Source organism: Cyclopterus lumpus, chromosome 21 (genome assembly GCF_009769545.1).
Source record: "Cyclopterus lumpus isolate fCycLum1 chromosome 21, fCycLum1.pri, whole genome shotgun sequence".
NCBI lineage: Eukaryota > Metazoa > Chordata > Actinopteri > Perciformes > Cyclopteridae > Cyclopterus > Cyclopterus lumpus.
The window spans coordinates 21,036,591-21,060,632 of NC_046986.1; the positions used below are offsets into that span (position 1 = coordinate 21,036,591).

Below are 24,042 nucleotides of genomic sequence, written 5' to 3' on the forward strand. Positions count from 1 at the left end.
AGCTGACAGAAGGATCCGCGCTAATCTAGTACAAACTAAACTGCAGGAAGTGATACTAATCATGTCAATAATCATGGTCGTTTTTAGGAGTCATGGGCAGCAGGGAACAGCTGCTCATTCACACAATGTTCTGCCTGCAGCGTTACCAGCTGTTTCTGACAGGTTACCACCATAGACAGAGAGGCCAATGTCTGAAACACCAGATCTAAAGAAAAATACTGCTTTAGAACATACTGTAATTAGACTAACACTAGAATAAAGTGCAACACATACAGAGTGATGGGAAACTGTAAAATGACAAGCCAAACTAAGTTTATTGTAAACATTGACCGCAGTTGAGAGGAAAGTTTCATATTGCGGGAACTATGTTTATTCACTTTCTTGCCTCTATTATTTGGACAGGATGTATTTTAGGCAACCAGTGGACACTGAAAGAAGTTACTGGTCCCAAATGAGAAATCATTCACAACATTATGAACGTGCTTTCAATTTGACCTCCAAATACAGTGGTAGCTAAAACTAATTTAAAGATAGTGGGACTCAAACCACAACTGACTACAGCTAGTGACAAGAGCTTAAGGGACTGGGACTAAAGAGGACTAACCTGGCTCAGACTCTGAACCGCTCCTTTGATGTCATGCAGAACTCTCCTTAGCTGCATCTCAGTGCTGGATGGGGCCTGGTTGAGTCCTGGACTTGGAGCAGCCTGAGGAGCCAGCCCAGGGGACAGGCTGTGACCCGGGCCGTGGCTTGAGGCCAAGCCTGGGAGGAAGCCTGGAGCAGGAGGAGTGAACCCCGGGTGGAGGCTGTGACCCGGCCCAAGGGTTGAAGCCGGGCCTGGGAAGTAGCCTGGAGCAGGAGGAGTGAACCCCGGGTGGAGGCTGTGACCCGGCCCAAGGGTTGAAGCCAGGCCTGGGAAGAAGCCTGGAGCAGGAGGAGTGAACCCCGGGTGGAGGCTGTGACCCGGCCCAAGGGTTGAAGCCGGGCCTGGGAAGAAGCCTGGAGGAGGAGGAGTGAACCCCGGGTGGAGGCTGTGTTCTGGGGCCAACGGCGGATACTGGGTGACGGGGTAGGGAAACGCCAGGTGTGGATTCATGTTGTACACTTGGTTACCAAGGTAGGGTGATGCGAACTGTGAGCCGTGAGGAGTGGCATGGTAAGGTGACTGATGGCCGTACTGTTGATTGTACGCCTGGTGGTGCATTTGTGGGGTTCCTGGATGCAAGTGGCCCAGATTGAAGTGGTGAGGAGATGTGGAAGTTGAGGGCTGATGCAAGTTGGAGAGGCTGCCATGCTGAGGGACTGGAGGAGTTGTAGGTTGGTAGAGACTGGCTAGACTAGAATGGTGGGTCAAGTTGTGGTGGTGAAGGTGGTTAGGAAGACTGGCGTACGGATGGGGAGGGGATGAGTACTGCGGAGTAGGGTTCAGAGGAAAGGGGTATGGGCTGGGGTTAAGACTAGGGCCAGGATTGGGGCTTGGGTTTGCGTACTGAGCTGTTGGATCAGGATAACGGAACCTCGTCTGCCCTGGATTCCAACTTTGCTGGTTTTGGTTGGCCTTCATGTTCTGTTGGAACATGCCCGGCTGATGCCGATTGGAGGATAGATCAGGAACGCTCTGGGTGCTCCAGAAGTGGGCGTCGGGAGGAGGGCTGCAGCTATGCAGGGAACAGGTTGACCGCATTAAGTAGCGCGGGATGGGTTTAGGTGGGATGGGAGTTTCTCTGGGGAGCCTTGGTGGTTGGTTGTTAAAGTAAGACGAGGGGGCCGGGTTTATGATCAGAGTAGATAAACAATTGTTTTGTCCTTCCTCCTCCTCTTCTTCATCTTCACCATCACAGGTGTATTTGAAGGAGTACCTGGGCTTAGAGCAGGATGCCTGGCCTTGACCAAACTGGATCCTGACAGAGGACACGATCCTGGAGGGCGATAGAAGCGTGGAGGGCAGGGAGGAGGACCTCTGTAGAGTAATACCACGTCTTCTTCGTCGTCCTCCTAGGAGTTTGGGCATATCAAAAGACTGGGGGTTGGCCCACTGCTCCCCCCAGCTTAGCTCTTTCTGTTTGGCTCGGTTCAGAGCATTGAGAACTGGAGACGAAGGACCAGGAGTAGGACAAAGTGAATCGGAATCAGACAAGAATGCATTCTCTTCTTGGGCTTCGTCGTCAGCACCCACCTCTGTGGGTGGTTTTATGTCTGTGGCGGTCTCGGTGGGGTTCTGAGTGTGTTCTGATTCTTGTTCCGAAGCAGTCCGATTCTGAGTGTGTACTAATTCCGATTGTGGTTCTTGTTCTACAGCAAACATACTCTGGAAAGTCTCTTGTTCTGGATCTGGATCAGTCTGGTGTCCACCCTCAACCTGCTCCTCCCCTCCGGTTCCACCCTGCTGTGTTCCCATCGGTCCGTTTTGGGCTGTGAACTGCGGTACCTGCTCTGAACTCCCATCATGCTTGTCTTCTCCCCTGGAACTACTTCTCTCATCGGCCTCAGCAGCGACAGCAGGCTCCGCCTCTTCCTCTTGGCTGTCCGGCAGCTCGAACGCTGGTTGATCCATTGCGAGGGGCGTGGCCACATCTAGTGAAGGGTGTGATGTCACAGTGGTCTCGCTGTCACAGCTGTCACTGCTCTCCTGCACCTATTCACAATTAATCGACAATTAATTACCTGTGGTGGATGAGTTACTCAGATCCTTATAGTGAGTATTATGAGTACCAATACAACAATGAAAAAAATAGTCCATTACAAGTGACAGTCCTGCATTCTCCTTATTAAGTCAAAGCAAAGTTTGAAGTGTTATCTGCAATCAATGCTTCAATGTGTAAGTAGCATTCCACCGTTGTCGCTGGTCAAGGTGGAGCTACTTTTAACAACTTAATATACAGTTAGGTAGTTACATTCTGTGCTATTTATAGGTTGGGCCCTAACAGCAAGGTCACAAGATAAAATAGAGATAGAAAAGAAACAAAATAAAGTTGTGCTCTAAATATATATATACTTTCTTGGGGGGAATATTGGATAATCTCACCTTGTGTATATCAAGCAGTTAGATTTAGTCGAAAAATCACTGCCTTAGATGAAAGACATCTGACATCTTTCATATTTAACAATGCATGCATTTTATAAGCTTTTTGCGTGTTCTATACTTAAATGTCCCTCTGAAATGTAGTGGAGTAAAGTAAGTAGTAGAATAGGATTTAAATACTCCATTAATGAACAAGCACCGTACTTAAGTACAGTAGTTGAGTAATGTGCCTCGTTACTTTCCACCACTGTTAATCCGTGATTGTTGAGCAAAATAACATTCTGAGAACCTGCAGGGAAGGACGAATTAAGTTGGAGCAGAAGCATTGAAGTATCCATGAGATTAATGGTCTATTTATATTAACACTATATTTATATTCCCTTCTTAAAAAGGGAAAAAAGACTGCAGAACAAAGCATTTACTCAAATGTGGATCTAAAAATGTGATCTGCCTGAATTTGAAACTCCCAAGTGTCTAAGCACAAACCTTGCAGTGGCTTGGACTCCATTGAGGTGGGGTGAGGCTGTTCACTTTAACCTGTTGCAGACATGCATGCTCCAGACTGCCTTACAAGGTCTCATTACACATCATGAAATCCTTTTCTTGCACATGTTATGGATTTTCAGGGATGTTTATGTTATGGTGGGATAAGAGCCCAGACAGTTTTTATTATTTTTCAGAGTTCAAATAACCTAAAGGACCATGTTAATAATAATAATAATAATAATGTACACATTATTGATCCCACAGTGGGGAAATTCTTCTCTGCATTTGACCCATCCTTAGTAACTAAGGAGCAGTGGGCTGCAGTGAAACGCCCAGGGAGCAACTGGGGGTTCAGTGTCTTGCTCAAGGACACTTCATCATGCAAACTATGAGCAAACCATAAACTCCCCATGAGCTACAGCCGCCCTACAATCTAAACTGAGATACAGGGCAGGAAAGGCACACAAACAGACCTTGAGGTAGCTGTTGGAGTCAGCGGAGGGCTCCTCAGCAAAACCACTGCTGTCTGACTGCTGACTGGCAGTCCTCAACAGGTCTGAGGGAGAGACACAGGCAATGACGCTGGATTATTATTATTCCGGGCAGTACCCCGTCTGTCCAAATGATGGCAGAAAAGAATCATCCATGCTGAGCATAAAGCATAAAGGAGGCAGGACAGGGTGTCTTCAGTGACCTTATTGCATATAGAAACAGGCTGCACACATAAACTCATCAGATACACTCGAAAAAGAATGCAGCAATGAGCCAAGAAGGAAAAGCGAAGAGACGACATACATTTGTTTAGACGAACATAAGAGAATTGGACATGGAAACAATTAGGACACTTTATTCTGAAGTTAAGTCAAACAATCAGAAAGTTGAAAACAGAAGTTACGGTGAACTCACCGGTGCCTCTGGAAGTTCTGAGAGGCAAAGCCTCATCTTCGTTACTCTGAATCTGAAAGATAAACAACCCAACGACTTTAAAAAAAAGACAGAAGCATTGGGTCAACGTGCTCGTTCCCCTCCGGCAGCAGACGTTTCATCGACATTTTGCTTCGGTAGTTCTCACACGACTCCCGATGCACGTCTGGTGTGAGTCGAAGTATGTTCGGATGCACAGAGAAGAGGATTTCTGGCGGTATTTGCATGAATTTGACTGCGATAGTTTGTGCTGGATAACTAGTATTTACTGGTTATGGGGGGTGCAGATGTAAAACACACACCAGGATAACATTGTTAATGTGGGGAGGGGAGATGGTGTCAGGAGAACACCACAAAGTCTTCATAGTGTAGGATTGGGCTGGGAGTCGACAAAGATTTCTTTAGTCAATTGTTTTCCTGCTTTTCATGTTGTTTCTTTTGCAGAAAGACTTATTTCCAAGGAATGTATGGGCACATACATGTTATACACAAGATTAAAAGTGTTGCTGTTGTGGAGTTTTGTTTGAACCAACTAATCGATTAGAATACAAAGTCGTATCGAGTGTTAGTCGCCAAAGAATTTAATTGGTCGAGGACGTGTGTAGGGTGATTTGAAAGAGATTAGCCCGAAGATCCGCAATGACTAAGAAGGAATCCGCGATAACGATGTGAACGAGTCCAAACTTTTCCGAATTCAAGTATGATGAACTCAAGAGAACCCAGGAGGACAACGTACCTCCTCCATGTCGAAAGAGTCTGTCTTTTCTATGCGAAGCTGTGCCAGCTGGAGCGGGGCCAAGGTGGGAGGAGCTTTCTCTGGGGTAGAGGTCAGGATCTTCTCCTCCACCTGCTCCTCTTTGACCATCTGGGTTCCTTCCTCTGTTCTCCCATTGGGTGACTGAGAGTCAGCGGACTCTGGTTGATGCTCTCCATTGGATGCTGGTCCGGTTCTGCTCTGTTCAGAACTGATGGGATGCGAGATGTTATGGCGCAGTCAGATCAAAATTCACTTCACTTTAAGATGTTGTTGATAATAATTGTGTGCTTTGACTTAAGTAGGATTGTAAAGACTTTTACTTGTATTGGAGAATGTTTACACTGTTGTTCTGGTACTTTTACTTAAAGCTACTATGAGAAACTTGAACTTTAATTTTGTGAGGATTTTGTCAGTCCCTTGTGAGCCTCATCATAAAACCTCTCATTTTACTGCAGCTGGGTTTAACGTGCAGGCTTAAGACTTTTTTAACGGTAACTTTAAAGGATGCGAGTACTTCTACCACGGCTTGGCAATTCCTGTTCAAATCATACACTTTATATAAGAAGTAGATGTAGTCATAGTGACGTCAAACATTGGTTTGTGGCCTGCCGTTATGGAGCCTCAATGTTGGCGATTTCGCCATGTTTTTTGGCAACCAATGAACGGAAGTGACCATATTTGGACTGCTGAGAATCGACTTAGTGACACCGGAAACGGATCTGGTAAGTCGGCAACAACCTGTCAATCACAGTCAGTCCGCCCTAAAGCATACTGTGCTTTATGGTCTGTTTGACTCTAAATGGATTGAGACCATAAATGCATGTTTACTGAGGGAAAAATCCAGTGAGAAGTAGAGTTCTTTTGTCATAGACTTCTATACAATCTGACTCTTTTTTGCAACCAGAGGAGTTGCCCCCTGCTGGTCAGTAGAGAGCATGCAAGATTTTAGACACTTCCACATTGGCTTCACTTAGAAGAACCGGAGGTTGCCGCCTGGTTCAAATGAGCTCCTAAGTAAATATGATATCTCCCGCTATTAATTGACTAGTCGACTAGTCAATGACGACTAAAATGCAGCGGTCCAGAATGCCCTGGCTACTGGTCTGTCCAGCAGTACCTGTCGTCTCCATCCGCGTTGGTTTCCTCGGCGACTGTCGCCAGGTGACAGCTGTCTTTCTTGCGCATGTGGTTCTGGTTGACTGTCTCTGCCTGGTGGTCGGGGTCGATACTGCAGCCTTCCTGTTCAGGAGCGACGTGTGTGTGAGCGTTGGTGTTAGTTTGATCAGAGGTGGCGTGTCCGTTCATCTGCGTTTGTTGGTCAGGTGTGTGTTCTTCAAGGGACACTGTGGCGGCCGCGAGCAGGTTGTGCTTTGTGATTTTCTTGAGCAGTTTGGCGACATTTCTCCTCCGAGGAGGAGGAGTAGCCGAGTCATTGTCCCCTCCTTCTCCCCCTGAGAGAGTTACAAGACCAACAGATAAGTATGAAAATCAATATAGTTCAGATGCAATTCTTCTTTTGTTAAAAAAAAAGAAGAAATCTGACAAATATATATATATATATATTTGAGAACTAACTTTTGGTCTATGGTGAATACAATTGAGGCGTAATAGACTTAATGGAACAAAAACCGTCACAAAAGTTCTACAGAATATTGCTGACAAAAAAAAGAATTTGCCAAAACGATCAAATAAAAAAATCCATTTAGAAATAAAAAGGTCCAAACTTGGTCTTGACAAAAGTAGATTATCAACTAAATGGTGTATTCCTCATCTAATAAGTTCACAGAACATTAAGTCAAGCAAAAAGTGTGTACAATTCAAATGGACCTTGCCAGCGCATCACGCATCATTTGCATGACATTTTTCAACTTCATACAAATAAATACAGCCCCGGGGCAAAAGTCCCACCATGCACTGCGCGACTGCTTCAGCGGCCCTCTATAATAAATAGAGCATTGAGACGCCCTCCTGCACCGGATCTGTTGGAAATGTTCCAGAACCCTTTGCCCATGGCTCCCTGACAAAAACAGTCCTATGCTGGTGGACTTATGTGGTTTCCCCGGTTACCTGGATCCTTGGAGCTGATGCATTGGACAGGCTGACCAGAAACTTGACTGTAGAGATTAAAGAACTCGTTAGCTACTGTAGTCAAGACTTCGATCTGACGGAAACGACCTGAAAGAGACAGAAACAAAACAACAGTTACAAAGTTCTTCACAGTTGCGAAAGGAAAAGGAAAATCTCCCCCGATTAGGATTCTCGAAAATCTTTAAAGAAAGCTATTTTTAACCTGCTCCTTTAACTGTAATAACTGGCAGTGAGTAGATCAGGATGCACCCGAGTTAAAAGTCTGAACACATCCATGTCCAGCAGCGCTCTTCCTCCTCTGAGCCAGTTCAGATATCTCTGCTGGGTGAATGTTTTCTGGTGTCTCTGTGCTCGTCTTTAAAGCACTCCCCCCGCAAATAAAACCTCCACCTAACAAGGTCTCATCTTCAGCCTCATGAAGACGTTGTCCCCCCTCTCAAACCGAAATAAACCAGGGGGTACGGACTTCTTCCAGGAAGCTGGCGTCAGCGCCTTCAAACAAGACCGAAATGTCTCAAAACACACCCTATTAACTGTATAGAGGTCAATTATTAATATCTGCCATTTTATTGGTAAAAGTATGGTAAAGCACCGTACCAGAATTAAGAAAAAATATCACACTATCTTTATAAAAATAATAATTTAAAAGAAAATTATTTTACAAAAATAAGAGTTTGGAATTCATCAACTATCTACAGGGATACAGGACTGGATACAGACGTCAAAGCCACTCCTCCCTCTTCTTCTACTTCTGTGTTTGTGTAAGTCCAGCTGTCAGTCTTGTCTCTAACAGGATGATGACTTGCAATACTTTCCTTCCTTCCGTGCTCGTCCCTCCTCCCGTCATCCCTCGCTGTCTAAATACGTGTCAGTATGTTATGAAACACATACTTCTGTCTTTTATACATCGCACAGACCTGCTCCCTCTGTCTCGCCCCTGATCCCATTTTGACCTCTAACTCCTAAAAAAAAGACAGACTTGTTTCGGCGGTGGCTTTCATTCACATTTCTGTTGTCCAGTGGAAATCTCCTAACATCATTCATATTTAATCTGAGGTGAAGGACTGAAACTTCATCTCTGGATGGAAGAAGACTACTTTAATTACGGTTACAGTGAGTTTATACTCGCAGTAGAACATCAGCAAATGTTTGTAAACACTGACTGATGCAATCAAGAAGTCCAATACATCAACTAAAATTACTAAATATTTTAGAAACAATGCCTTAGAGCTCTTAGCAACCTTTCCTATCCAAAGAACCATTTGGCCCTATTTTCCTATTTTTCATATTATATATACAAAAGCTATAGTTTGTTGTCCTGTAAACCACAAGGTAGCAGGTTCGATACCCGTCCTCCAGTTCAAAGTGGTGTCAAAGTGTTCTTTAGCAAGACCCTGAACCCTCAGTTGCTCCCCGGGTGCTCCACAGCAGCCCGCTGCTCCTCGAATACTAAGGATGGTTTGAATGCAATAACTTTATTATTTGAATGAACTAAATAGGCCATGTCCTCACTACTACGTAACCATTTTAAAAACGCATCTCTTCCGCTACGTTTACACTGAGCGTCCTCACTACGCCGGAGTTTTAGACTCGAGCACCGAGGACGGAAACTCGTTTTCAATAACTGACTCCTCACTGTCTCACGAGCTGCCACAGAACCAGCAGCAGTCGTTGAGTTTGGAGACTTCATGAAAGTAGATTTACTTCAGTTTGCTGCAGCAGTTGAGAAATCGCTCTTCTTCGCTCGTCTGCAGCTCGACACTGTTCAGCAAATGCTTAGTGCTTGTTCTGGAAGAGTCTTTCAACATTACATGTTTTATAATTCCTGTCAGATATAAAGCATACAGGTAAGCCAGCATAGTTGGCAGGGAAATCAAATGAATACGGCCAAGCAGAATTAAACTCTATTTTTCTCTGTGACTTTGTTATTTTTCATCTATCCATTGGCAGTTTAACAAGGTGCTGGGGCTCTGCCCTCGTTATAATGGACGGTAGAATTACCGTCCAGAATTACAGAATTAAGTTCACATCCATGTCTGTCCAAAATGTCATCACATCATCATTTCATCCTATTAGTCAGTGTCTAAATAAATTGTAATACTTGGCATGGGAATTCTTGAGTTATGGCCCAAAACATGTTTCTGAGGTCACAGTGACATTTGAACACCAAATTCTAATCAATTCAACCGTGGAGGTTCCTGAGAGATGGACGTGAGGTCACAGTGACCTTGACCTTTGACTACCAAAATGTAAGAGTTCATTCTTGAGTCCAAGAGGACCGTTTCTTCCAAATTTGAAGAAAATCTCTCCAGGTGTCCCCAAATATCAGGAGAAACAAAACAATGTTCAAGCAACAAATCAGTCAGTCATACAGTTTAGTGTTTTTCAGTCACATCTGGACATGACTACAGAACATGAACCCCTTATTACAGCAGCCATGTGTGATGATAGTAATGCTGTGAGTCTGTTTCCTGCTGACTGCTGACTTACTCTCACTGTAAGAATCCTAAAACAGGAAGTGAGGAATAAGAGAAAATGACACGTACTCCCTCCCTCCCTCCCTCCCAAGAGATTCTTTCTGATGGTGAGAACAGAGCTTACATAACAAACAACACACACACACACACACACACACATGTCTGGGATCCGGGGAACCGATGGAACAGTATGAGAATGTTCTGGAAAAGAACAAAAAAATCTTCCAGGAACCACAGACAGACCAGAGACTTTTAAAGGAGCCGTTCCCTTTAAACACATTTTAAAAAACAGATCCAGTTCTGATCCGAGTCACTGCAGCTTTTTTATACAGTTAGTTCGGAGTTTAAAGCCAAACACGCACGACGTCAGGCTCAATCAGGAAGCAATCCGCTATACCTCAACCTAACCTGACACACTCAAAATCTTTTCAACTCGTCTTTTTGCAGACGTTTTAATTAGTAGATTATTCTGGTGGCTGACAAAAAGTCAGTCAAAGAAATTGCCACGCTTATGTGAATCCGCTATAACACGGCCCTGTGATTGGTTCTCTTTTGCCTTCACACTAACAAACCGCGCCAGAGTTCCCTCCTGTTCAGGTGGTCTCGACCCACTTGTTTAATTCACGATTGAGTTTAACTGATGGCTTTCACACCTGCCCAAATGAACTGAAGCAAATGGGCAAACACTCAAGGTTATGTATGAAGCCCATTCATCAGTGTCTCATGCACATGTGTCTTATTTTAAAAATACTTGGCTCTGAGGGATGCCAAAGCTGGACTAAGTGTGCTCAAGTGATGGGAGTTAATCAGTGGTAGTGAAGAGCGTTCTGAAGCTCCTCCACTTTCTCTCAGCTGGTGTTCTTCATCACAAGTTTATTGTGACACCGTGAGCTGTTTTCCTGCCCGTCAGACTAAACGTTAGCCTCCGTCACTCCTCCCGACTCAGTTCACTGCACTTCAGTGTGCGTGCGACCAAACAGAGCGTGACTCATTTAGTTATCTGAATATAACAAGAAAATTAGTCTGTGGTCGTAAAATAGGGAAACACTATGTATGAAAGTCTATCATGCACCATGTCAGTTTGTTTGTTTTGGAAACCCAACATCCAGGTTAACACTTGAATGGTCGACTGAAAAGAAATGTCAATACCAAACAAACGGAACGACTGATCAGACCAGTGTCAGCCACTCACAATGACACTGTCGGATGAATTCATTAGACTTCTAAGTGGATGTTCGAGCATTTGGGGGCAAAAAAAATGTCAAAGTGAATCTGCACAAGAAGGTTGCTGTCAACGCTAGAGGTGGGAATGTGTTGCATTGTGTAGGTGGACATCTGCTGCTTGTGACCACCTTGCAGCTGCATTTTGGCAAATATTAAACTAGTTTCACAATATAATGAACAGCGTGAAGGACCGCCATAGATGGAAGAAAATAAAAACCTTCATTCTAAGCAGTCTGACATCAGTTTTACCACACAGCTCTGGGATCGCCTCGTCACATTACTATAATATTTATGGTCAGAATGGTTCAGTCTGCGTTATTTATTGTTGTATGTGTTCAGAAGCAATATGATATAATAATAGCTGTCTGAGTGACTGCTCAAAATGTGTGCTGATACAATATTTCTCCATTCAAAATGCAAAGTCACTGTGGCGACTAGTGTAGTTAGTTACACTATTGCACACAGTCCTGTTGACCATGATGCTTTTTACTGTTGTATGACATATTCAAACTAAACCATTCATCTAAATATATATTCAGCAGTTTGTGTTTAAATCAGTTATATCAGATTGCATGCCATTAATGTGAAAATCATCTGGTTTGTGAGTTCCTGCTGCAACACAAAGGGGGCTAGTTGTAAGCTCGTTGACACCAAAAATGACTTTGCACCAAAGACGGCCTTTTTAATCTGATATCTGTGGTGCCGATCAGGACTTTGTACTTGTATTTACTACAACCAGCAACAGCAAGAGGATGTTAAGCGACAAAACCAGGGGTGGGAAGAATAAAAGAATTGTCCGCCCCACAAAAGACCAGTAAGACTGGAGGAACTGGTGCATCGTGGCAAAAGTCAAAATCTGCTGCACTGAACAACAAAAGAATACACAGAAGTCCAAAAGATCCGAGACAGGAACTCTAGTTCTAAAACCTATTTTTTCTACATTGATGTGCAAATATTTAGAGCTCCTCGGTTAAACAACACTCAAAATGTCTTGTAAAACAAACTGGGACCAGTGATGACTTTTCAAACTGCCCAAAACAGCCATCAAAGTGTAAAGTAAAACTTTAGCAGTCCTGAGGTACTTTCATCTATAGACATCTTCTCACACATACGTGTGTGTGTGTGTGTGTGTGTGTGTGTGTGTGTGTGTGTGTGTGTGTGTGTGTGTGTGTGTGTGTGTGTGCGTAATTAGGGAGCCAGTCCCTTCATGCAAACACAAGTTTGAAAACAAAAAGAGGCCAGAATATTAGCAGTGCAGGTTTGTGTATGTGGTGTGCACGCGTGTGAGTGTCTGAGTGAGTGTGTGTGTGTGTGTGTGTGTGTGCGTGTGTGCGCAATTAGGGAGCCAGTCCCTTCATGCAAACACAAGTTTGAAAACAAAAAGAGGCCAGAATATTAGCAGTGCAGGTTTGTGTATGTGGTGTGCACGCGTGTGAGTGTGTGAGTGTCTGAGTGAGTGAGTGAGTGAGTGTGTGTGTGTGTGTGTGTGTGTGTGTGTGTGTGTGTGTGTGTGTGTGTGTCTGGGACAAATAGATCTTTGTCCCTGGTGGCCAGCCAGTTGGCAGAACAGTTAAAGGGACCCCACAAAACACCCTAATAACACTGGGAACAGGACACACACACACACACACACACTAACAGGGGGAGGGAGGGAGAGAGAGAAAGACAGAGAGAGAGAGAGAGAGATTTTGAGAAAGTATTTGAGCTTCACTTCCTTTGTCTACAGTTTCAGGACATGAACCTCCTCATCGCTAACATGGTTAACCCTCCATTGAGGATGTGAAGAGACGAGTACGGCCATAAACACAAGCACAGATGCCGGGAAGTACAGGTAAGATTATGGAGTATGGCACATACTAGTCAGAGCGTAGTTGGGGTTCTCCACTTCCATGCGCTGCAGCTGAGCTCCCAGGTAGACCTGCAGGTGGAACCACAGGAAGGGATGTCATTACAAAAACAGTACCGGTGATCAACAATGCAAAGCAGGCAGCAGACTCCAAAAGAAGAACCATCCAATGAATCATCCCCATGAGGTCTTCCTCAATTTAATTGATTTTAGATGGGTTTAAATTGGGCAGGACTACACAGTAGTGTAGGACTGTGTTTGTGGGTGATCATAGTCGTCTGTCCGCTCACGTGCTAACGTTATCACACCAGCAGTTCAGTGGGCTTTGAGAACACGCCCCATTTGTCGTCATTTTGTTTTCAGTGGCTCCACGCTGCTGTCTTCCGTACCTTGATGTCGATGCCTCGCGCCGTAGAGAAGTTGCTGAAGAACCTGGAGGGAACCTTCGAGGCTAAGTCAGGTTCTTCTCGACCAAAACCGAGATTTAGGAGGATTTCCTCGGGGTCCTCCTCATACAGGTCTAGCAGCTCTGAGACACTGTGGACACACACACACACACACACACACACAGGCAGTCAGACACTCAGTCGGTGCGTCAGTGGGTCCGCAGGTCGGTGAGTTAGCGAGTGAGTTAGACTGCTGGTTAGTTTAATCAGTCTAACCGCAAGGTAAGGAGGGTCTCCTCAGGGTGCTCCTCTGACTGCTCCAACACCTTTGAAACACTATGAAAACACAGACAGCCAGTTAGTATTTCTCACACAATCGGTTAGTCTATTAGTGAGGTAGTTTAGTTAAATGCCCGGCCCTTCCCCAGCACCTCCAACCGCACCCGGCTAGAGGATGAACACCAGAAGAGACCTGAAGAAAAACTGATCTGCATCACGTTACAAAAAGAAACCGTTCTTGTTCGAACAATCTAAATAGCGTAACAAGTTATAAAAAGTGCGATCACTGAAGCAATTGATGGGAAACACTGGAGCTTCCGTGTACCTCCGTGATAATCGATTAAAAAGGATTCTAGCTCCAGAGAGTCTAGCTCACTCTTCCTACTCATCACAACAAGGAAAGTTATTGTTATAATGTGAAAAATATCTTGTTGTGGCAATAAATTCACTTTATAACGTGATACTGATTGGTTTAGTGTGCAACATTGCGGTGGTTGGTAAACCTGCCAGGCCGTTGTTTTGGCTCATTTGTTCTTAACATTCTCTAAACTGTAAGTGCAATTGTTACAACTGTACTGGCCCTGGTCACACTAAACGTATCGTTTAAAGATTTACACTTATTGTTTTGAAGAAGAAAAAAAAAAGAATTGAGCCAAAGCGAATGAGGAAAAACTGTAAAGTAAAATTACAAGAATTATTTGGATGTGCCTTAATTGACAGATTCCTTAAGGGACTATATGATGTAGTAAAAAATATTATTTTGTATTATTATCCTGTATCACCCAACTGCTAAAAGCTGCTACAGTTAGTCCTCTTACACTGACAGCAACAGTTTAAATCTATGTTTGCCGTTTTCTGTTAACCTCTTTGGTGTTTCAACACATCATTACTCTACATGAATTCAGTGCTTTTCTTCCTGGCACACTTAGAAACCTGAAAACATTTTCAATCTTCTGCAGAACTTTGTGACACAGCCCAGGAGTCTCTCGAACCCTACATCAACAACATAAAACGGAGGATGGATTACCCATGATGCTCCCCCCCCCCCCACACACCCCCCACCCCAAACACACACACACACACACACACACACACACACACCATGCAGCTCCAACGGCTGGAGCACTGTGAAAACCCTGGCACCGTCAGCCTCGTACCAACACCAATAAATCCGCCTTGCATGAGAACTCCCACCACAGACATTCAGTTCAACAGTAAATCCATCAAACACAAATCTGCTGATGATGCACCTCAGACATGAAGATACTTATTTAATTAGTTTACTGACCACTGGCAAGTGACCCGTTTAACCCCCACATTTTGGATGGAGCAGTGACACTGTGAGCGGTTGTGATCAGTCGAACCAGTCAAATGTCACAGAGGAGCTCTGAGAAGAGCCTGGTTCTCATCTGGTGTAAGTAACATCAAAGAGACGCTTCAGATATTAGAGAGAGAAAGCGAGACCATGTGTTCAGACGCAAAGCGACGTGATTCAAATCAGCTGTGTTAAAGTCTTTATATATTTACATCTTTATGTACAGCTAACATAGTCTTATATGACTGGTTCCCGATACTATTTTGCTTTTCATCTCTTAAGATTGTGCAATGTCAATCCATGACCAAAGCCCGACCAATAGTAGCTTTGAACTTCTTTTATAAGGGGGTCCTGGGCTGCTACTGCAGCACGGGAGACGGTGGGAAGCTTTCATAATTAAAACCCCACAAAATGATAATAACAAATTCAGCTGAAGTTCTGTGAGATGCTGATAAGGAAAAGCTGCTAAAATCAGGAAGACACCACAGAAACTGCAGAAAAAAGCACTGTGTTGTGTCGGAGTGGTCTTTGCGAGGAGAATGTCACTCCCGCCGGACTGCTTTTCCTTTTCTGTCCATTTAAGTTCATGAGAAACACAGCGGTGTCTGGATATAGTGGGAATAATACTTAAACACATGCTCCTTGTTGGATTACGTGCTTGCCGAATCACAGGAGATGCTTTGACAGATTCAGAAAAGATGTTGACGCTAACTTTATTGGTACATCTGGTCCGTAATTAGAGTCAAATTGTTATATTCCTTGTTTTTTTTGTTTTATGGAGTTCTGCTCATACCCAATCCCATTGTAGTCGTCCTGCCCATACCAACGTTAATATTTGAGTTAGAAAAAATCCAATGACATATCGAGAGATTACATTTTTTTCAAAGATGCATAAAACAAACAAATATTCTTCAAACTACAAACACATGGCCTTTCCTGTTTCCTGTGTAAAAGCCACTGCATGTTGTGCAAGTTGAATGTTTTTCATGAGAACAGTAGGATATGTTGGGTTAGCATGAGCAGTAACTTAATACAGCTCTGATATGATTGTGGTGGAGTCAATGATATAAAATTACAAAAACAAACGCAGGAATGGCAACTCCACCGATAACATAAAACTACTCTATGGAGAGTTAGTTACTGAATGTAAAAACACCGTGTGGATACTGCTGAAAAAAGAAAAGAAAAGTTGAACAAAATAATGTCATCTTTTTTTTTTTTTATTATCCTCGTCATGAATATTTGTACTTTCTTTAATCATATTGTGTCCCATTAGTTTTCACCCTGGGACCCGTTGCCGATGGGAACCACGTCTCTACATGCCTGTGCCTCTTTTGGTTGAGTTCTCTGCAGTGTCAGTTAATTGGCTTGACGCTCAACAACAGCACTCTGTGTCTCCGCCCCCCTCCACTTGCGTTACTTCCCGCTGAAACCTTCGCGAGTCAGACTGAAGACTGAGGAAGGTGAACTGACCTGGAAACAGTGCTGCTCTTCCCTGATCCTGTGGAGTTCATACTTCTTGCTCTCTCTTTATACTGACTCCTCTTCTGATCCGCCGCAAGTCCAAAGCTACATATTAACACACACACGCGCGCACACACACACACACACACACAGGAGCATTAACACACATGCACAGTTATCAACTTCATTTACTTCATGAATGTTGCGAATTAAAAGTGAACTTACCAGGATTCCGCTTTGCTGTTACTGGACTGAAGATGGTTGGCTGCAGAGAAAAACAAGGAAATTAAGATGACTCATATGAACAACAACAACATAGAATCAGTCTGCAACTACCGATTCCCCAAAGACCACCATTGAAAATTAGACGTCTCTTGACAGGATCTCCAGCTATAAAAATGGTCAATTATTACTCTTTTGCTTATATATATGTTTTTCTGAATTACTTCACTGCTGAACGGGTTCGCCTGTTTTCATCGGTTCATTGACCCGCTGGGACATAGGCACAAACACAATAATAATAATAATAATAATGTGATCCAACATTTTCCCTCAACATACATACAATGCTAGGACTAACTAGCTGTGCTCTGCAATAAAACAATAATGCATAGGTTTCTTCTACATACTGTATATCATCAATTGAGGACTTTTTTTGCCTGTGACGTGCCACTTTAGCTTCAGTCTTCTAGCATATCACGTATGAAAATGCACATTTAAGACACTTTATAGGTTTCTTGTTTCAAAACGGCATTTCTTTTTTAAACTAACTCACGGAGCGATCCTTAGCTTCATTAGCTAGCTCACTTTAACATGAAAACTGCCAGTCTCAGTTCTCATTTCAGGGAGCATAATCATCAGTCGTTGGTTAAAAAATAGAGACGCTGTGTTTTTCCACCTTGGCCTGAAATCAAGGACCCATTGGGTTCAAAGAAAATTTAAATCTGCTTAACACTGAAGCAGATTAACTTTCATACCGTCAGTGAAAGTCATCACCAACTGCAGATGTGTTTTCTTTTTAATTTCAAAAGAACCTGTTGGGACATGTCATCCTGTCAATGTCTTTCTCTGAATGTCTCGCTCTTTTTCCTCACACTTAGTTTTTGCTGAATTTCTTCTTCTTCCTTTGAATCCACAGTATTTTCCTCTGGTTTAAAAGGAGCCTAAAGCAACAAAAACTGGCCTTCCAAGTGTAATTCGCCGACTCACATCCATCCTTTAATGAACTAATTCACCTCAATGCCATTCACACAGTAACACTTTAATCCCCTCCCATCCTGTCCCAATAGTGGTTGACATGGTTGCAGCCCATTAGGATGTGTTCATACATGACAATCCAAAGTCTTCTGTACCACTAAAGCTACTTCTGATGCATGTCATTCTCAACATGATTAGGGTTCTTACTGTCCGGACATGACAAAATGGGCTGAGATTTAGGCCGATGACAAGGAGTAGCCGGAGCCACTCAACTAAATAGGTTTCCTACAAATACTTAACCATAATCTAAAAATGGTACCATTATACTTTCATCATAATGCAAAAACACAAAGACAGTCAACTCAAATGGAAAAAGGTTGTGGTGTGTGAAACTCAAACTCGGTTCTGGTGGCATTAACTGAGGGGACATTTTAAGTCACACCACACATCAGTCTTAAGTTTGATATGAATAAAAGATGTGATGCATTAATATCAGTTATTGTACCTTTAAGTCTATTTTAATATATTTTTTCACAGTCAAATTATTTTCTATTAAGGAAATGTTGCTGTATGACACACACCATTCTACATTTATGTGTTAACATTTACATAATGGGGTATAATCAATATTTTTATATTGGCAATGTTAGCAAGAATATCTCTAGGATGCCGTTTTGCTTCCAACATTTACATTATACATTTCAACTTCAAGGATTTTCAGCAGTTCAGTTCAATGCTTTTGGGCTTCAACACTTTTCCCTTTTCTATATTTTCAGATATTTAAAAAAAACATGTCCGCTTCAAGACACACACACACAACACACACCAAATTTCCCACGTGTCAGTGTTGGGTGGGTTCAACATAACGTTAATAATAATAATAGTTATTTTTAGATCAGTCAACTCACTGCTGATTTTAAGCATAGCAAGACTAAGTGGTCTGGAAGCACAGGGGGGACTTTGTTTAGGGCCGAAGTTGATGCTCACTTTGGTGAGCTGCAGCACTTATTCATGGCCACATTGAAGCCTCCATTGTACATCTACTGAAGCAAAGCAACTTTACCGTTAATGTCTTCGACGCTCCGATCGCCAACAGCCGTTTGCTCCAAGCGCATCTTTCTCTCTCTCTCTCGACCACACACTTGATCAACCCACACAGCTCTCATTTCATAACATATGCAAAGTGTCCACACTCTCCAAATACAGTTGTAACTCCTTCAATGTTGTTACTTCATCATTCACTCCGACTTGTTGTGCAACTCCATCACAGAGGAAGCTATCCTAAACCTGACTGGTAAGTTCTTGAGAAGCCATACCAGCTGTAATACAGGTCTGCACTGCACCACTGGATGAAGCTGCTATTGATATGTTTTCGCACACTTTTCTATACATTGCACTGCATCTCTGAATGTTTCACAGAACCGCTATCTTCTTTTGCATTGAGCAATGCCATTATCTTTGCACTACACTCATTTCCACTTTTATGGCCTACTTTAACTTGCAGATCTTGCATTGTGTAATTACATTGTGTCTTGAACCTTGCTAACTTTTCACATTAAAATATCATTGTACCTTGTATCATAGCACATTAGTCCTACTTAAGATAACCACAAACTAAACAGGTAAATAGTTTATGTTTGGTGACATCTCAGTCTATCTTTTTGAAACTGGACCCTGTTGCAACTATTGTTGGACAACATTAACAACAGATAAAGACAACAAACTTGCCCTGTATCACTCTCAACAAGTGTACGGTTCCTGTCAGATAAAACCCACTGTCAATGTGTCTTAACACCATGTGGTATTGTATTATTTACTATGGAGATAAATGTGGTTATTGGGGTAGTAATAAATTATCAAATATGTTGCCCTCGTTTTCAGTCACAGTTTGTATTTTCTTTCTCGACTAAAGACTCATCTCATTGATATTCTAACAATATCAAGTTATCATCTGACTTTAGGTAAGACGTAGAACAAGAGGATTTTCCAAAATGTCAAAGTCTTTCTTAAGTTTGTGGTGTGAGTTAAAATACAAAATTAGAACACGGGGGACAACTCTGAACAATATGCACAAATCTGTAATCTTGGTTGTTTTGTCAGTTATTCTCTGTACTGACCTTCAGCTCCCAGTGAAAGGTCATCTTCAAAGCTGCAGCCGTTCTTCAGCACTCCTGTTCTCACACACACACACACACACACACACACACACACACACACACACACACACACACACACACACACACACACACACACACACACACACACACACACACACACACACACACACACACACACACACACACACACACACACACACACACACACACACACAGTTGTGAAATACCTTAAAATACCGTAACACATCCATAGAGAGAAATTTCACAATTAATTTGGACACAAAACGTTAAATCAAATACCAACTAAGTTGTGATGGCTGGTTTCAAGTATATTTACTATAAACCAGATTCCCCTAAAGTGTCCTAACAAGTTGGAGTCCTCCCAATGTAATATATAAACAACACACAGACAATGTGGATTACCTCTGCTGGGTGAAGCACTCTGATCATCGAGAGAGGCTCCAAGGGGAGTCCTGGAGAAAACACAAAGAGACAGAGAGTTATATATGAACCCAAAACATAAATTGACCATGAAAAGTATAAACAGAAAGTGTGCTTGTATATCAAATGTTTGATGGCAGTGTGTTTCAATGCTCATTATTTTACTGATACTTCTGGCTAGTTTAAAAATAACTGAAGGCACAGTTCAAACAAGCTAGACCTGCAAATAACAAATCAATGCCCATTAGCCTAAGTGAAGTACTGAGCTACGCTAACTATCATAACGTTAAGTGTGTGTCGTTTGAGGGATAGCGGTCCCACACTGCCAGTCAGACTAAGATGAACTTTCCCCGAAACTAAAAGTATCTCCCAGTCACTGCAGGTCAGGCGAAGGAAAAGCTGACCACCTGTCAGGCAAAGGTCAACCATCCTGTCAGGCAAAGGTTAACCATCCCAAAATTAGCTGCCTGTCAGGTGAAGGCAAGCTTTCTCAATGCCATCTGCTTGTCAGGCTAAGTAAGTCAGGCTAAGTAGCTTAGGTTAACTGCATGTCAGGCTTAGGCTAAGTAACACCGGCTAAGTTCCTGTCGAGGTAGGCTAAGTTACACAGGGTAATTGCCTGTCGGGCGAACTCTAAATTACACAGCTTAACTGGCGGTCTGGTTAAGGCTAAATAACATAGGCTTGCTGCCTTTCGGGTTAAGGCTAAGTAACACAGGGTAACTGCCTGTCGGACTAAGGCTAAATAACGAAGGCTTGCTGCCTTTCGGGCTAACTCTAAGTAACACAGGGTAACTGCCTGTCCAGTGAAGGATAACGATCCCAGCGTCAGCTGCCTGTCAGGCAAAGGCTAACTATCCCAGGCTAACTCCTGGTCAGACTGGGCTACTTATTGTAGTCCAATATTGACCAGGCAAAATTAAATACCCCAGGCAGTTTTTTGGTACCCATTCCAGGTGTCCTTGACCAGACTAGTTGTCCCAGGTCAACTAGCTGAAGGCTCAGGCAAGTTGACAGTGGCCGTAAGCTATCGGGTCTGAGCTTCTGTCTGCAGCTGAACGCTGGGAACACTGAGCTGTTACACAACCTGCCACTCTTATCAATGGGACAAAACTTCCTGCCACCATTTAACACACACAAACACACAGATGGTTGTGCCACAGTGCGCAGCCGCAGTGTTTGCTACTCCTCCTACTTTCCACCGGCAGCCATGTTGGCCTCAAGCCTCTGTCCTGCGGCCGTTGCTATAGTAACCTGTGATTCTGCGTCTGCCGGTCGCGTTACCACGGTGACGTTACAGAGGACACATCAGAGCGCTGGAGAGTCACATGGTTCAGTCACGGCAGCGAACACCGTGCGTGTTTGTGATAACAATATTGACACAACAGGGGAAACCCCTCCTCTGTTGACTCTCTGCCTTTCTTCCCGTCCTCTGTTAGCTTCTTCCTGCTTCTTTCCCTCCTTCTTCGCCTCAACTGCTCTATGTGCCCTATCTCTGGGCGTTGGTCGGCTCCATTTGAGTGTGTGTGTGTGTGTGTGTGTGTGTGTGTGTGTGTGTGTGTGTGTGTGTGTGTGTGTGTGTGTGTGTGTGTGTGTGTGTGTGTGTGTGTGTGTGTGTGTGTGTGTTGTATGCCTAGGTGTTAGCAGCGTGGTTTGACGTCAGCAGCCGATAAGACTGCTACTAAACACACACACCTCCAGGCACCAGAAAAATATATCTATAGGTTTATTGATGTTAGCCACTCAGTCAGGATAGGATCATATCCTGTACGTTTTACATTTTAGTCCATGAAATTCTAAGTCTGTTTACTGTACATTCCTGCTGATCATTTTCAAATCATCCATCAGTTTTGTGATTGATTTTCTTCCTTCTAAGCAGCAGTCACTGGTTTCAGTTAATTTCGAAGAAAATCAACTGGCAGCATTCAACATTTCTCAGCTTTAATTGAAGTCGTCATTAAGCGAAGACTCACATTTGACAAACAGGATATCAAAAAACTTAAGTATGGTCCTTTAATCAGGGGGTGAATGGATACTATACCTGCATTCAATCAGCCAGCTGGTGATGTCGTTAGGAACTCGGCCTGCCACAGAGAGACAGAGGAGCATGTTAAAGCTAGCAGATGCTGTTCGTCACAGTAATTACAACATGCAATAAAAGCATTAAAGCGGTGCCAGACTTTGGAATATAACCCAACATCTCAGCTGAATATTGTCTGCAGCTATTCATTTTCCCCCTTACCATTCTATCTATCACCAATCAATCAATATTTTCATATGTAAACATTATAATAAATCCATATCTGTTTGGTTGAGGGCACGAGACCAAGGGTAACTACCTTGCCTGACGGGTTAAGTCTAGCCCTGGTGGTTTTTTCTGAACCGGAGTGCTTTTCGCCAGTGTTTCTGACCATGAGTAGCTGCGTCTAGGGTCTGTAATGCAACTACTGTATGTTATGGCAGGTGTATTGCTGAGGACCCAAGAGAGCGCAGTGTTGAGTGTGAAGGTGTTTCTATGAGTGGCTCATGAGAAAGCTGCAAGCAGCAACACCACAGGCTAGGAAATACGACCTGTTCTGAACAGGTCCATTGAACGGATGTTCAATGCAGTTCGGATGCAGTTTTTGTAAAGCTGGAACAAGTGAATGTTTAGCATTTTTGACAAACAATTTATGAACAAAGTTGTTTTTTCGAATTAAATCCTTAGTGACTTGAGAGGATTGTGCATGTTTAAACAAGACTAACTCCACCATTGTGAGGATGTCCTAAGGCAAAGCTACAGTACTTTGAGTTAAATGCTCACGTCAACGTGCTCACAATGACATGGCAAACATGCCGATGTTTAGCAGATGCACCGTTTACCATATTCACCATGTTAGTTTAGCGTGTTTCCTTGATAACATTTACAAATTAGCACAGGACAAAGTACAGCTGAGGCAATTGAGAAAGTTCATTAGGTTTGCAGGTGTTTGGTCATAAATCAAAGTATTGTTTCATGGAACGTTGTGGAACCCCAAAGTCATTAAGTTATGCACATATACAGTGTAATAGGAATGAATCCATATTGCCCAGTTTTCTTAAAGCAGCATATAGGCTTGCATGGCTGTCAGTAAACCAAGTAGACGGATTTGCCCTATTTAGCACCGACTTTAGCACTCTGCTATGGTGGTTGCAGAAAATTGAATTTTCTCAGAAAATATAGGTTTTGCTTTTTAAGAATACAGTAAAGATTTAGGATTAAAATACATTAATATATCCCCAGTAACAACATCGTGACAATTTAGCTTGGTCTAACCTGGTTCTTCGGAGGGTCTTTGTTCTTCACCGACCCCGTGGTTCTCTTGGGGCCCCTGGGGGCCACCGCTCCCTGCTTCTGATTCTTGCCAGGTGGAGTCTTTGCTCTGGGCCCAGGCCTGACGCCGCAGAAAGGCTAAGCTGCAGTTTGACTGCACTCGGGGACCTAAGGACCAATCAAGCACACAATCTGTCTGACAGCAGAACAATTTAGTCATCAATCAGGTTTGGCAGACTCAACCTGACAAACAGAAAACACAACTGATTCAATACAAACACACACAGCAGGTGAGTCGAGCTGAACAACCACATGCCCTACATATCGAGGTAACAGACAGACAATTATTCCAACTGTTTATCTGTTACTTTTAGCAAACCATTCCAACCATTTATCCATTTCTTTTTAGCTAATCATTTCAACTGTTGTAACAATGACATTTTGCATTGAATTTATCCGTTACTTTAAGCTAATTGTTTAATTAATTATTATTCCTCCTATTTAAACAGGTTACTCGTTACTTTTTAGCTAATTATTTCAACTATTTATAATCAATTGTTTTGACTGTTTATACATGTTTTGTATTTGTTACTTATGTTTAGTACTTTTAGCTAACTATTGACAATCTTAAAAGGGAAATTTGTTACGGTGTTCAACCGTCTTTGAATCATTGGAATGAGAGCGGTATGTGCAAATGAACAATGTTTGGCTGCCCTCCATGTAACCG

The 24,042-nt window shown here is 43.1% G+C and overlaps 1 protein-coding gene across 2 annotated transcripts in view; it reads right to left on the reverse strand.

Moving 5' to 3' along the window:
• The window catches only part of itprid2 (ITPR interacting domain containing 2), a 36,774-nt gene that overhangs the window by 4,952 nt on the left and 7,780 nt on the right, over nucleotides 1-24,042 (reverse strand). The window contains exons 3-16 of one of the 2 annotated variants that reach the window (XM_034561056.1): nucleotides 23,319-23,483; nucleotides 22,065-22,107; nucleotides 20,006-20,055; nucleotides 19,583-19,636; nucleotides 16,494-16,533; nucleotides 16,278-16,373; nucleotides 13,214-13,361; nucleotides 12,836-12,896; nucleotides 7,257-7,364; nucleotides 6,307-6,640; nucleotides 5,169-5,397; nucleotides 4,415-4,466; nucleotides 3,982-4,064; nucleotides 605-2,635 (exon numbers count right to left, since the gene is read on the reverse strand). In XM_034561056.1, coding sequence (XP_034416947.1) covers nucleotides 605-2,635; nucleotides 3,982-4,064; nucleotides 4,415-4,466; nucleotides 5,169-5,397; nucleotides 6,307-6,640; nucleotides 7,257-7,364; nucleotides 12,836-12,896; nucleotides 13,214-13,361; nucleotides 16,278-16,373; nucleotides 16,494-16,533; nucleotides 19,583-19,636; nucleotides 20,006-20,055; nucleotides 22,065-22,107; nucleotides 23,319-23,483 — 3,494 coding nt within the window. Of the gene's footprint in view, nucleotides 1-604; nucleotides 2,636-3,981; nucleotides 4,065-4,414; nucleotides 4,467-5,168; nucleotides 5,398-6,306; nucleotides 6,641-7,256; nucleotides 7,365-12,835; nucleotides 12,897-13,213; nucleotides 13,362-16,277; nucleotides 16,374-16,493; nucleotides 16,534-18,528; nucleotides 18,642-19,582; nucleotides 19,637-20,005; nucleotides 20,056-22,064; nucleotides 22,108-23,318; nucleotides 23,484-24,042 lie in introns of those variants that run through there. The other variant, XM_034561057.1, reaches the window with a different exon arrangement.